At 40.6% G+C, this 14,181-nt stretch overlaps 1 protein-coding gene across 1 annotated transcript; it reads right to left on the reverse strand.

The window, feature by feature from the left end:
• Positions 1-1,875: 1,875 nt before the first annotated feature.
• Positions 1,876-5,002, reverse strand: LOC104434900 (calmodulin-binding protein 60 D-like). The gene is made up of 8 exons (XM_039317901.1): positions 4,929-5,002; positions 4,701-4,830; positions 3,947-3,999; positions 3,249-3,739; positions 3,080-3,150; positions 2,676-2,870; positions 2,314-2,485; positions 1,876-2,198 (listed from the first exon to the last, which is right to left on the reverse strand). Exons 1-8 carry the CDS (start codon positions 5,000-5,002, stop codon positions 1,876-1,878), a joined length of 1,509 nt encoding a protein of 502 aa, XP_039173835.1.
• Positions 5,003-14,181: the final 9,179 nt, after the last annotated feature.

A 14,181-nucleotide genomic window follows, 5' to 3' on the forward strand; every position in this document is an offset into this window, starting at 1 on the left:
CGGCTGACCCTCCCTCCTTTGTCGCCGGCCCTTCCTGAAGAACGGCGAGGAGGCGGTGGTGGTGGCCGAGGGCCGCCTCGCCCATCGCCCTTTTTTTTTTTTTATTAATTTTTTTAATTTTTTTTAATTTTAAAATTATTATTTTTAATATTTTAACTAAATTTAATTTTTAATTTATTAATTTTAAATATTTTAACTAAATCTAATTTTAAATTAAATTTATTTAATTTTTATATTATTTTTGTGTCACATCAACCCAAAATGGCGCCGTTTTTGCATTATTTGGCCACGTCAGTGTGCGAAACGGCGTCGTTTTGAGCTCGATTCGTTGGAAAAATGCAACGTCAGCATTTTGGCCGGATTAGCACTCAAGTGACCAATTTTGCTTTGATTTTGGTACTTAAGTGTACCTTTCGTAATTTTTGACACTTGAGTGTCCCTTCGTGCCAACTTTTGGCACTCAGGGTTCGCATCCCCAAAATACTTCACTAAAGCCATTACCACCTTTTCGCACACATGCAACACCTGTCCATGTTTTACTAGTATATACATAATATGACTTATAAGACCACCTGGCATTCGAATGTTATTTTAGCCCTCGTCGATGAGCATAAAATCAATTCTAGCTAGCGTGATTTATTGAGTGCAACGAGCTACCAAGTAAGCCTCAGTACAAGTAGATAGTATGTGTTGCGAGTATATGAGAAGGAGACAAGTCATGATAACAAGATCATCAGAAAAAGAGAAGCAAAACCATCGTCAGAGGGAGTTGCGTTAAATGACAACTCCCCCAGACGATGATGACGGAGAGACTAGCAACTCACGAGATAGAGTTGCTCTTAGGGATAACCAGAGCAGATCTAGGACCGCAACAAGCAGAGGACGATGATGCTACCTCTTGAAAAGCAACAGTTGTGGCTTCTCTTGAGGATGAAGATCGGTGGGACCAACCGTCAGGAGAAGCAAATACAACGGGTACACTAATCAGTAAGATTAATGAAGTATCAATTGTTGCTTTGTCTGGTTCAATAATACCGCTTATCCTAGTGAAATATACGGACCTACTGGGCTAGAAGCTTCTCAAGCTCAGGCATTTACTTTTCTAATTAGAGATAATGTTGAACCAAAAGATCCCGATTCAAGATAAATTCATGAGGAAGTGGGATCTCAATATTTTTTTTTTTAATATTTGAAATTGAAATAGCAATTTCCTTCCTAGCCCCTTCTCATCAATGGACTCCTGACGTATACGAAAGAGTGCGGTTAGGTCCGGGTGGGGAAGTTATAGACACCTTTCCATATTTTGTATTTGGAGTACTTTACTTAATTGCGAAAAACAAAGACTTGGAACAACGGAGAAGGGTGGTGGTCTAAGAGTGCGTTTGTTTCATGGAAAATAAGTGAATTGGAAAACACTTTTTCGAAAAATGATTATTTATATTGATTAAAAAATTAGTCAATAGAAATTTTTTTATTATCGTTAATAATCTATGCCTAATTATTTTCGTGGGTGATATTAAAATTTTCCATTCATTGATTTTTATAAATGATAGAAGCGATTATTTTTTGAAAAAAGCTTTCTAAATAATTCATTTTCTGTGAAACGAACGGACTCTGCTAGAGTAAAAAAGTTGATGGCAGATATAGTGGCTATGACATTATGTAGATGTTCTAGGCACTTCAAAAGAGTGGGAGAGAGAAAATACTAAAAAACATCTTTACTCAATAACTTTATTTTTTGGTCGGTTACTCAGTAACTTGATAAAAGAGTACATCGATTGTTCTATTTATACATTATGAAATCACTTGCAAAATTTTAATGTCTTATTTATGACCACCCATACAATAACTTGATAAAAGAGCACATTGAACACTTCAACAGAAATTGCCAGGGATCTGAGATGGCACTTTGTAGAGGTCCTCAGGAGATGAATGAAATTCCAGGGCAAACGGTCCTTGAGAGTAACCAGGATGATGACTGCTTTTGCCAGCACTACAACGGGACGAAACATCCTGCCTCGCCGAGCTCTTTGCCACGGTCGGATCCAAGATTTTTGCAATGATATGACTCTCTAGCCCCAGACAATCTAATTTTCTCTTCTCTGTGACATTGTAGCAGTGCGATGTTGAAGCCCTGGAGTAATTACATTCGGGAGTCACTTCAGGTCTATCCAAATAACGATGCGGTTCGGTTTCAGCTACCATAGAGATGCAAAATGATGGATGTGCCATTAGAGAAATAGAAACACTTTCCTATGAAAGTTTAAGAAGGCCAAAAAGAAAAAAGATAGAAGTGAAATAACATCACAATACCTTGGTTTAGCACTGTGTAATCTGGATGATGAAGAAGCGGGTTCAGGCCAATTAACGGCTTTATAGGTAAGTTGGTGAGGGCTCTCGAAGGAGCGATGCTGGGTAGGGAATCAAGCGGCACCCATTGATTCTTGCTATGGTAAGCTTGCCTTCTTAAGTTCTGCACCAGAATCTGTCGATGGATCAGCAGGTTTGATTGAATCCAAAATCAAACAACTAATTACGAATTTTCAGAAAAGTGTTTGTGTTATACATTCTGCCAGGTAAACGAACTAGTCCAATGAATACAGGCCCTTCTATAGTTCCAGATAGATTGACACTCAGGTATTCGACAGTAAAGTTTCAGGTTCTGATTTATGTACCTTCTGAGAGTGGGTCAGTTTGTCTACAGACTGGTAAGTTTGGCCGTCAAGTGTTGCTTGAGTAACTTTCATTACCGAATTGAACAGTATGCTGGCCTTGTTCAAATCTTGGTAGTAAGCGTACATCTTGTTATCTGAGATGGCGTGTCTGACAATCTTCTCCCATGTCCGATTGGTGATCCTAGTGCCAAGTATCTGAGATGACATCTTGGTAGTTAATAATGCTTAGAATGACATGTAAAGAACAAGATTAGCATGGCTCAAAGAAAAATGGAGGTTACGTTTCTCAGAGAGGATGCATCGACTTCGTGCAACTGGAGGAAATCTTGAACAGTGTTGATTCTTCTTGAACTCATGCACTTATGTAGAGGGCCGTGTTTAGCTATTTTCTGCAAACGCCATACTTCATCACTCAGAGATGGAGGGTGGTGCTTCTTGTTCACTGCGCTTAGAAAAAACTTGTCAATCTTTAAGTCTTTTTAAGGTCCACAGATAGAATCAGGAATTAATGGTCAAAAATCAAAATGCTATTGTCTAATGAATGGCATCGAAACCAGGGCATTGCAAACTTACACTCTGCTCGATGATCTTTAACAACAAAAGTTTCACTTCTTGCTTCCCTTATTTTTATTTCTGCAGAAACCTTTTTAACAACTCGAGCTCCTAACCTAAATTTCCGACTTCTCATCCAGCTCGAGCTGTCGGTTATGATTAAATTACGGAGGGAACCAATTCCTCCTTGCAAGGTCACATTCAGCACCCCAGTTATCAATGGCCTTTTCCCTTCCCTTTCATGAACGATATTGCAATTGAATTCCTTCTCAGTCCAATCCTCTCCCTTGCCCGACCCGAAATCGCCATCAAGGATGACAATTTCGAGCTTTATGGAAGATAGAGGGCCACTTGCCCTCTCATTGGTCCTGCAATCTACTACTTCGATCCTCAGAGGAGTACCATCCTCAGCTTCTATCTGACTGTCAGTGAAGATGGTTGTCGGCAATTTGGTAACGAACTGCAGTCGCAAACTGCTTTCTTCAGAAGTTCCAACAGGATTAGACGGTGCTCTGTGATATAGACTAGAAATACATAAGTTCTCCTGTGCATTGGGACTGTTGAAGTGTCGATATGATGTCGGAAAAGAACTTATCTTGTACTTGAAACCAGAGTAGTGTGTCTAGTATGAAAATGCTAATACGAAACAAGATCAATAGGGCCTCGTTTGATTGGGAGCCAACCTTGGAGGTTGATGCAGAACTACAAGGAACACTGACCTTAACGGTGGATCATGAAAGCTGGAGATCACACGTTCCACTTCCTCACTAACCTGTTTGATGCAGAATGTAAATCAGATTCAAAGCGACATTAATACGATAGTTTCGACCTGTTTAGCATCACGCTCAAAAAAGGCGATTTCATTGGACTACGTGCAGGACAAATCTTACGTTCCTAGCGTGCGATGCTTACAAATACAAAGGACTTCTGCATAGCATACCAATCTAAATAAATAACTAGAAATAGGAAGTATTCATTTGATCGTTCGATAAAAAGATTCATAAAAAAAGAGGTGAGGATCAATAAATATTTCCTTTTTATTTGGATTTTAGTGATGAGAACAGGATTCACAGATCTTTACACCAAAATGAACCCAACAAACAAATCACTTCAGAAACAAATAATATAAAAAAATGGAGCATAGCAGGACGTCATGAAGTATCTTTCATAAGAAACAAGACACGGACAGGATCCTCTACATCTTTGTGATGAAAAAGTTCCTTCGCCTGAACCATATAATTTGGTGATTACAATGGAAGTGACCTAGATTAAAATGTTCACTTTGCCGACCAAACATCTAAATCACCACATAGAAAACAATCTTCTCTTTAAAAATCCGAACTACATCCACGACATGCCAACTGAAAATCACTAAGCCAGGTGATATGAATTGTAAAATCCTATTAGAAAAACCGATGAGTCACACACTAAGCATAACAGTTGTATGAAATTATTAATCAAATTGTGAAGAACCGGACTTGAGTCCTTCTCAAGCAACACAGCTAGAGACTGAGAGGCATAGCATACCACTTTCCGAAAGAGAGGCTCGATAAAAGATGCAAATTCACCCGGCAACAGTCCACCGTTCATATTTCTCCAATGACTGCAAAGTAATCAAGAATCTGAATCAGGTCTGTTATCATAATGCCCACTCAGAGACACTACTATTGGAATACAATGGTCCTATTAAAGTAATTCTACTTAATGTTAATCCTTCTGTTTGATCCTCGAGCCGAAGATCCGGAACCACCCTCCTGAAGTTGCCTTTTCGCCATCTCCTGAGAATAAACACCACTTCAAATTTAAGTCTAGAGTTTCCAAACTTGCAGTATTTATAAATACAGCAACCGGCACTACTAAACCAGCAAAAAACACATGGGGAGTGAAGATTGGCTCACCACAGAAATGGATGGTTCAAAAGAGCTTCAACTTTGAAACCACTAACAATCAACATGGCATTGACACGAGTAATGGATAGTTCTATTTATCTTCGAAAAAGATTCACAACCAAACAAAAATAGTTCAGGTTTTCTAACTTAATTTTCGCACGCTTGGTAACAGCATTTTGACAATTCCAAACGCCATCGACTCGCTTTTGGACCCAAGAAAAGATTGGGCGGAAATTACCCAGTAAAGACCAAGATTGACTAACTGGGTCAATACCGTGTCAAGTGATTGACAAGTACATTAATCGCATAATCTAGAAGACAAGCGAATTTTCCATTCTTAGCGTTTTCTCCCTGTGGGATTTGAGAGAGAGCGAACAGTGACACACGGGGGAACCGATGTGAACCTGTGGAGACGACAGATGATATTATAATATTCGGGTTTCTAGATTTCGTCAAATGAAGTGGCTAATAAAATTCGACCCAAAAAAAGTGGCTAACAATAAAAAAAGATCACTTTATTTAAAGCAAAGAGACATGGTCGGGAGAAAAAGGGGAAGAAGAAAAGGGAGCGTGATTGCAAACATAGAGGAAAAGAAGAAGAGGAGAAAAGAAAAGAAACAAAAGGGAAAGGAATATAAGCCATAAAAACCTCGAATTTACTTTGTTTCGCAACCCTGATAAGGATTCAAATTCTTCGTTCATCTAGTTGGAGTAATTACAAATTCGAAGTTATGTGAAATTTGAAATGCAATATCCAATTTTAGAGTTGTTGAGTTTTGAAATTTCAGGATTCTTATTTATTAGGGCGTTGTGGAGCCATATGATTTGACATAAATTAATTTGAAGTAAAGGTTTAGCAGTAGTGAAATTTTTAAAATTTTGTGGATAGCTTTAAATATTTGCTTTGAACGAACAATTTATTGACTTGTGGGAATCATTTTAGTTAGATCAGCCTCTTATCCCTAGAGTAACTTTTATCTGTTGAGCGACGGCCCTTCCACTCGGCACCGTCGGATCACAATTCCATCGAATTGAGTATGATTGTATGTGTGATAGCATCAACTATACCAGGAATATCAATGAACCCGATTATTGCAATTGCTCAGGATACCGGCCGATTTGCAATTTAGGTGGCGTTTTAGTCATTGTGATGTTGTTTCTTGCTTATTTAATGGGATTGTGGTTCGTCAGTTCAAGTGAGTTTTGTTATTTGGTCTTAGGCATTCTAGGTAAGTGGTACTTATCTCTTCTTCGAGTTTGTAAACTAATATTTAAAAAGTGATATGGATATGAGTTATGAAATGACATTTTTGTTGTATAAATGTCTGTATTTGCGAATGGTTTGAGAGTGGTTTTAAGAAAGGCTTTGTGAAAGGATATATACTACTTTGCAAATTTTGTGGGGTAAAAATAGTAGGAGTGTCATAATTTTTGTATGGTACTCACTTGAGCATCAAAACTTTTTTTTTTCCTAACTTGAATGCTACAAATTTGAAAAAAAATGATCACATAGTGCTTGTCATGCCCCGAACCTCAAGCATGCGCATATCCCTTGGTGGTTGATCGAAATGCGATGTTCTTAGGACGGGTCGCCAACTCATTCATTTTATACACAAGTGGAAGCGAAATAAACAATCCCTGGACAATAAACAAACATGTGATATAAAAGCAGGACAACCAAATTTAAACACACACACTTTATAAACATGTCAAGTTTATATACACAAGTGCCTAAACCAAAAAAGAAGTTCATGAGCTATCTAAACTCCAGGCTCTACAGTCATGGGCTCCGGGTCCACCACGACACCATCAAGAGTGTCGAGATCCAAAGTATGCCCTACTTCCCACTCCTCAGTCCCAAAAGGAGGTCCGTCAAAACCCTGTAAGGAACTCTCTCGACCCCATTGAGGAAAGTTAATGAACCACACTGTGAATCGATGAGGTACCAATGGAGGTCAGCCCTCCTCGACCCATACCATGGACTCAACCAACTCACGAGTCAAACTAGTCTTAGGAATAGGGAAATAGGTGAACTGAAAGTCCATCACCTACAGGATCCCATATCCCATATCGTACCCGTACCTCCATCTAGGGACCTGAAAATTATAAACCATGATGAGGTGAGACGATGTCTCAATGAGTCTACACCCTAAACCTTGATTATGACGATAATACACCTAGAGGCAACCTAAACACTCATCATACAAGGGATTTACCTTGTCTCAACACCTTCCTGCATGTCAGTACGGTTCATATATAATATGCATATAGTAAATGCAATCAGCAATTGGGACCACTTCAACTCATATCTCAATCAATTATAGGGGTCGCGATTATAAGACCAAATCATTATGACATGTCCCATTCCGCACTACACAATTTTGTCTCATAATCAGGCGGGTTAATTCACTCATTCAAGCGTCCCAATTAATTAATGACCCAACGGCCACGGCCAACTCAACAGTTGTCGGTCATTCAGCATAACCGGGTGTCGTCTCGCTTCGTTGAGCACGGCAACGTCTACCTCTAGACGGCATTCCCAAAGGAGCATCGGCCTAGCCTTCACTGCGACAGCCATCCGTTGACAAGGGGCATTCCCAAAGGAGCATTGTCTGGCGTAAATACTCATGACGGGTTCTCATAACATCATACGCACATCCAATCTTGGCCAAGAATATCGTGCTTTGCACTAAAATGCCTCCATTTTAAATAATATACTTGGCCTATTTTCTTCATATTAAAAACAGTAGGTAAAATAAGTGTGCGTGGTCACACGATCAGATTGAACCATAAAACGTGATATCATCTCTTTTAAAAATCCAACGATTTTATATAGTACTTAAAAACCTTTTTGGCATTAAAACCCGACACCCGGTATTTTTCTAATTAAATACCAGAATTTCATATCTTTGAAATAATAATTCAAAAATCATCAATTAGAATCCAATTGCACAATTTAACACTCAATTTAACAAAGCAACACTACTACGACGATTAGCACGAAATTCTGACAACAGCTATTCCGGTATAATTTACACTAAATAATAAATAATTAAATAAATTGTATTTAATTAAATAAAATTGCAAAATAATTAAATTAACCCACTAATTAATCTACTTACACTAATCTAACCAGATAATTGGACTTAATTAACTTCATATAACCTACTAAGCTAACTAAATGCACTAACTAACTATCTAACCACCTAATTGCTTAATTAAATAATCATAACCAATCTAATTAAACTAACTAACTCTCACTAATCCTAATCAACCTTACTAACCCATTAATTAGCCACTAATCCACCCTTAAGAGTAATTAGCATCATAATTAGAGATTAGGAGGTAAACTCATCGGATTAGCGAATAAACCGGTTCATGGCGACGGTGACCTAACGTTGGGTTGGCGAGGCTCTTCCTCACCGAATCGCGGCCGGGCGGCGCCGGCGAGGCTCGCCCGCCGCCTGGGCCGCGAGGCCGCCCTCGCGGCCACTATCGCACCGGGTGGTGAGGGCGAGGTGGCCGCGAGGTTTGGCGAGGTTGACCTCATCGGCCGTTGCCTCCGGCCGGTTGCCGAGGTTCGGCGATCGGCGGAGGAGGGAAGGGAAAAAGAAAAGACAAAGACAAAGAAAAAGAAAAAGAAAAAGAAAAAGAAAAAATTCAAAAATATTAAAAGATTATTAAAATTTGTTAACGTCAAGATCGATCAGGCCACATCAACCAACCGGCGTCCAATCAGCAAAATTCAGCCAAAATTGGTTGGAAATGATTGAATCGGCACTAAGTAAAAATGTTTAGGATTAAATTGACACAAAAAAAGGTTTAGGACTAAATTAACACAAATACAGAAGGTCTAGGAATTTTTTAGCACTTTTCCCCAATAAAAAAAGACCACTTTATTTAAAGCAAAGAGACATGGTTGGGAGACAAAAGAGGAAGAAGAAAAAGGAAGTCGTCCAACCCCTCTTTCGATGCCCTACATGCGCAGGCATCGGTGAAGGCTAATGGTTTGCTAAGTCTATTAGACTTAACCCAAACTCTCCCAAGCTCACCAATTCACGACTTATGATCCGAATTTTTAACATGTAAGTTAATTTTAAATAGCAGTCGCCACTAATCAATTTGAGGTGGGTTGATTAAAAACCCAAGTGAAATATTGAGAGAAATATTTCACTCCTGCATAACCAGAGAAACTAGGATTGTAGACTTGATTATACTAGTTAATCACTAATGCCTTTCTAGTACCTAATATTGTTTAAACCTTAAGATCTTTTGGATTTTCAATGATTTTTCCACGCATTTTGTGGAGAAAAACATATTTTTAGTCTTTTTCTATTTTTTTACATAAAAACAATTTTGGATTTTTTGATCTTTTTTTTTTTTGAAAATATAAATCATTTTTGGCTTTTTCTGATTTTTGGGAAAACATAGAATATTTTTGGTTTTTTTTACAAATAAATTATTAGTATTATTTTTTATTAAAATATTTTTTAAATTATAATAATATAATATTATAAAAAAACGATATGGGTTGGATCCCAGGTTAGGACCAACCCGGTTCACTAAAGCTAGCGGCTTGAATGGGCCTGGAGCGTGGGCCCGGCCCGGAATCCTTTTTTATTTTTATTTTTAGTAATCTAAGCCCACAAAGAAAAACAAATAGACCCAACTATTCCTAGGCTCCGCAAGCTTAGCCTATGCGCAATCGAACCCGACCGACCCGAACTAATGAAAACCCAGCTTGAATAGCGATCCAAGCCCGATCCGTTTTGACCAAACCCTACTCGATTGGAGATTTTTGCTTGACCTGGTTCTAACCTGACTCGCACCTCTCTTCCTCCTTGTTTCTTCGCGGTGCCGATGAGGGGTGGCCGGGACGTCACCAGGTGGTGGCTCGATGTTGATGACGGTGGCAACGCGGTGGGTGGCGACAGCAAGCTGTTCAATGGGGATGGCGTCGGGGATGCAGCGCGGCAGCAGCGTGAGCTGCTCGGCCGCCGGCCTGGACCGAGATGTGAGAGGCGGCAGCTAAGGTCTCGAGGGGTGACGCCGGTGGAGGCGGGTAACGATAGTGACGACAATGGACATACGGTGGTGGGATAGAATGAACCTAGCATGGTTCGGGATTAAGAAGAACGGCCTTGGCTGGAGCTCGCACGAGCTTGACAGCCATGAGCTCCGGCATAGCACGTTTGAAGTAGGGCAGAAACAAAGCCCTCTTATCGGGGCTTGGCGCAGAGGGAAAGGGAGCACTGGGGGGGGCATCGACGTGACTTAGACGCAGTGGCTGGCAAAGTGGCTCGCCTCATCCTTGCCTTATCGCATCTCTCTCTTTAGATCTTAACCTCCTCCGCACAAGAATCTCACTCACTCCTAGATCTCTCGCGCTCAGCCTCTCTCCTCCAGCTTCTCTCTCAGATCTCGGGCTGCTCGCTCTTGGGCCTCCCCTGAAGTCTCTTGGGGGAAGTTCAGATCCGAAGAGAGAGCTTGTTGCCTTTGATCTCTCTCCACATGTGTCTTGGTGTCCTCGGCCTCCCCCTCATTTTATAGGCGAGAGGTCGGTCGACGGAGGAGCCTCGACCGTCGGTCTTTAGTGCGTCGATTGGCCTCTCCTTGTTGGCCGGACTGGTGTTAGCTCCCATCTTTTTCATGGAGGTCTACTTGGCATTGATGGCGTGTCCCCACCGTTTGCACCGCTCCACGTGTGTCGCCGTCTTCTCCTCCATTCGGCATCACACGCGTTGTCTCCTCTGTGCGAGTTGCAGAGACAAAGGAGGAAGAAGACAAGGAGGAGGGAGTTGGGTTTGGGAAAGAAAAGGTTGGGCCATGGCCCTTGCAGGGGAGTTGGGTGCGAAGGCCCAGCCCTAGCGGCCCCCATTTTTTTTATATATATATTTAATTATAAAATAAAGGAACTAAAATTGGAAATGGATGCAAAAATAAAAATAAAATCTAATTGATGCAAAAATCATTTTTGTTAGGGCCGAATTGGTTCCTAATTTTCTTATGCAATTTAATTTAAAATACCTAACCAAAATTTAGGTATTAACAGTAGCCCCTCTTTGAAGGTGAGCTCGCAGATGTTGCATTCAAAGACGAATTGATACCTAAATTTTGTCAACGCATATGCAGTAGATTATATCTTATTTGAGACCATGTGTCCTATACAAAAAAAGCAATATAACATTATACATCTAAGACAAATAAGAAGATACCCGTAGTTACTTACCAGGAATGAGTGAGATGAGGTGCGAACCACAAGTTTGGCAAGTATCTTGCTATCATCTTACCTGATAACGTGAGGAAGTTGCTCTTCTAAGATCCGAATCTTTCTTCGGTTGCCTTGATGGAAAATTATTTTTTCAGGACTTGAACCATTTTTTGGTTGCTTGTTAGAGCAATAAGTTGTTTATCTAGGACTCGAACCTTTCTTCGGTCGCTTTGACGAGAAATTACTTTTTCAGACCCGAACCATTCTTCGGTCACCTTTTAGAGTAATAAGTTGTTTGTCTAGGACCCGAACCTTTCTTCGGTCGCCTGTTAGAGCAATAAGTTGTTTACCTGACCTTTCTCGGGGATGTGCCGACATTTCTCGAGTCATATGTTTGTTGGGTGCTTGACCTTTCTCAAAGACACCAATTTGTTGGTTGCCCAACCTTTCTTGGGGATGTGCCGACCTTTCTCGGGACATTTGCTTATTGGGTGTCTAATCTTTATCAAGGACACCAGTTGATTATCCGACCTTTCTCGAGGATGCATCGACCTCTCTCGGGACATTTGTTTGTTGGGTTCCCGATCTTTGTCAAGGACACCGATTGATTACTCGACCTTTCTCGGGATATCTACTTGTTGGGTGCCTGATCTTTATCAAGGACATTGGTTGATTACCCAACCTTTCTCGGGGGATGTGTCGACCTTTCTTAGGACATCTGTTTGTTGGGTGCTTGAACTTTGTCAAGGACACCGTTTGATTACCCGATTTTTCTCGGGGGATGCACTGACCTCTCTTGGGACATCTATTTGTTAGATGCCTAATCTTTATCAAGGACACCGGTTGATTACTCGACCTTTCTCGGGGGATGTGCCGACCTCTCTCGGGACATAGATCTTGGAGGATACCAGGACATTTGCAGGCATTGAAAGAGTACCTAGTCATTCGTAGGCATCGAAGAAGTACTTGGATGATCACAAGTATGAACTCTGGAGAATGCTTGGACATTTGCAGGCATTGAAAGAGTACTTAGATGTTCGTAAGTACTAACCTTGATGAATACCTAGATATTTGCAGGTATCGAACGAGTACTTGGATGTTCACAAGTACGAAGTTGGAGGATACCTGGACATTTGCAGGCATCAGAGGAGTACTTGGATGATCACAAGTACAAATCTTGAGGATACCTAGACATTCGTAGGCATCGAAGGAGTACTTGGATGATCACAAGTACGAACCCTGGAAGATGCCTGGACATTCACAGGCATCGAAGGAGTACTTGGATGATCACAAGCCTTGAATACTCAGCAAGGTCTCTCACCTTTTGGTAAAGAGAATTTGGGCAATATCTAGGATGAACCTGTGATATCCGTGAAGGTCTTTCACCTCTATGGAGAAGAAAGTTGTGATATTGAGGAGACATCATCGCGAAAGTCTCCCATCTCCTTAAACATTTGTGAAGGTTTCTCACCTTTTGGTAAATGGAATATTGAGAACGTACCTCTGATATTCGTGAAGGTTTCTCACCTCTCGTTAATTAGTGAAGGTCTCTCACCTCTTGGTAATTGGTGAAGGTGTCCCACCTCTGGTAACATAAATTTGAATGTAGCACAAGGCTTACCTGAATGGTTGCGGGCACTCAAAATGGTTGGAACACTTGGGTAGCCGTAGGTATACAAAGTAGTGGAATACTTGGATAATCACAAATATTTAATGATATGATTTGGGACCACTCAGGTAGGTCCAAGTGTCATGAAGATAAGAGAGCATACCTGGGTAAACGTAGGCACACAAAGTAGTGGAATACTTAAACAACCACTAGTATTCAATGATACAATTTGAGGACAACTTGGGCAGGTTGAGTGTCATGGAAAGGGAGTACCTAGACAGTGATAGGTACTTAAAGACAATGTGATACTTGAGCATTCACCAGTATCCATACTCTAAGGGTAACTCGACTGTCGATAAGAGAGAGTACCTAAATAATGTCAGGTACTCCCAGACAATGGGATATTTGGACAATCGCAAGTATCTATACTCTGAGGGCAACTCATATAGGTCAAGTGTCAATAAGTTAGAGTACCCAAACAGTGGCAGGTATTCGGAGATAATGGGATACTAGAATAATCGCAAGCATCTAAACCCTGTTGCTCGATCTAATGATGAAAGTATGCTCTAGTGGCCCCATCAAATCGCTAGTGATTGGAGATGACACTTTGAAAAGCTCCTCAGGAGACGAATGGTTTGGCGCAAACGGTCCTTGTGAGTAACCGGGATGATGACTGCTTTCACCAGCACTAAAATAGGACGAAAAGTCCTACCTTCCTAAGCTTTTGGCTGTTGTTTGATTGATAATAGTCGTGACAATATGATTCTGTGGCTTCGGACAATCTAATTGTGGTTCTCTGTGACATTGTAGCAGTGCGATTGTGAAGTCAATGAATAAGTAAACTCAAGAGTCATCTCTGGTCTGTCTAAATGCATATGCGTTCATTTTCAGCTACCATAGATGCAAAATGATGAATGTTGACAATGAAATAGGAACGGTGAGCTATGAAAGATTAAGAAGGCCAAGAAGAAAAAGATTGTAGTGATATAACATCACAATACCTTGGTTTGGCACTATGTGATCTAGATGATGAAGAAGCGGGCTCAGTCCAATTAATGACTCCGTATGCAAGTTGGTCAGGGCACTCAGAGGAGTGATGCTGGGGAAGGCATCAAGCATCACCCATTTATTCTTATTATAGTAAGCTTGCCTTCTTAAGTTTTGCACCTGTTGAATGGAATACTTACAAATTTTAAGCGAAGTGGTTGTGGTATGTATGGACTCGAACGATATATACAGGCCCTT

This window comes from Eucalyptus grandis, chromosome 7 (genome assembly GCF_016545825.1).
Source record: "Eucalyptus grandis isolate ANBG69807.140 chromosome 7, ASM1654582v1, whole genome shotgun sequence".
In the NCBI taxonomy this organism is placed as follows: domain Eukaryota; kingdom Viridiplantae; phylum Streptophyta; class Magnoliopsida; order Myrtales; family Myrtaceae; genus Eucalyptus; species Eucalyptus grandis.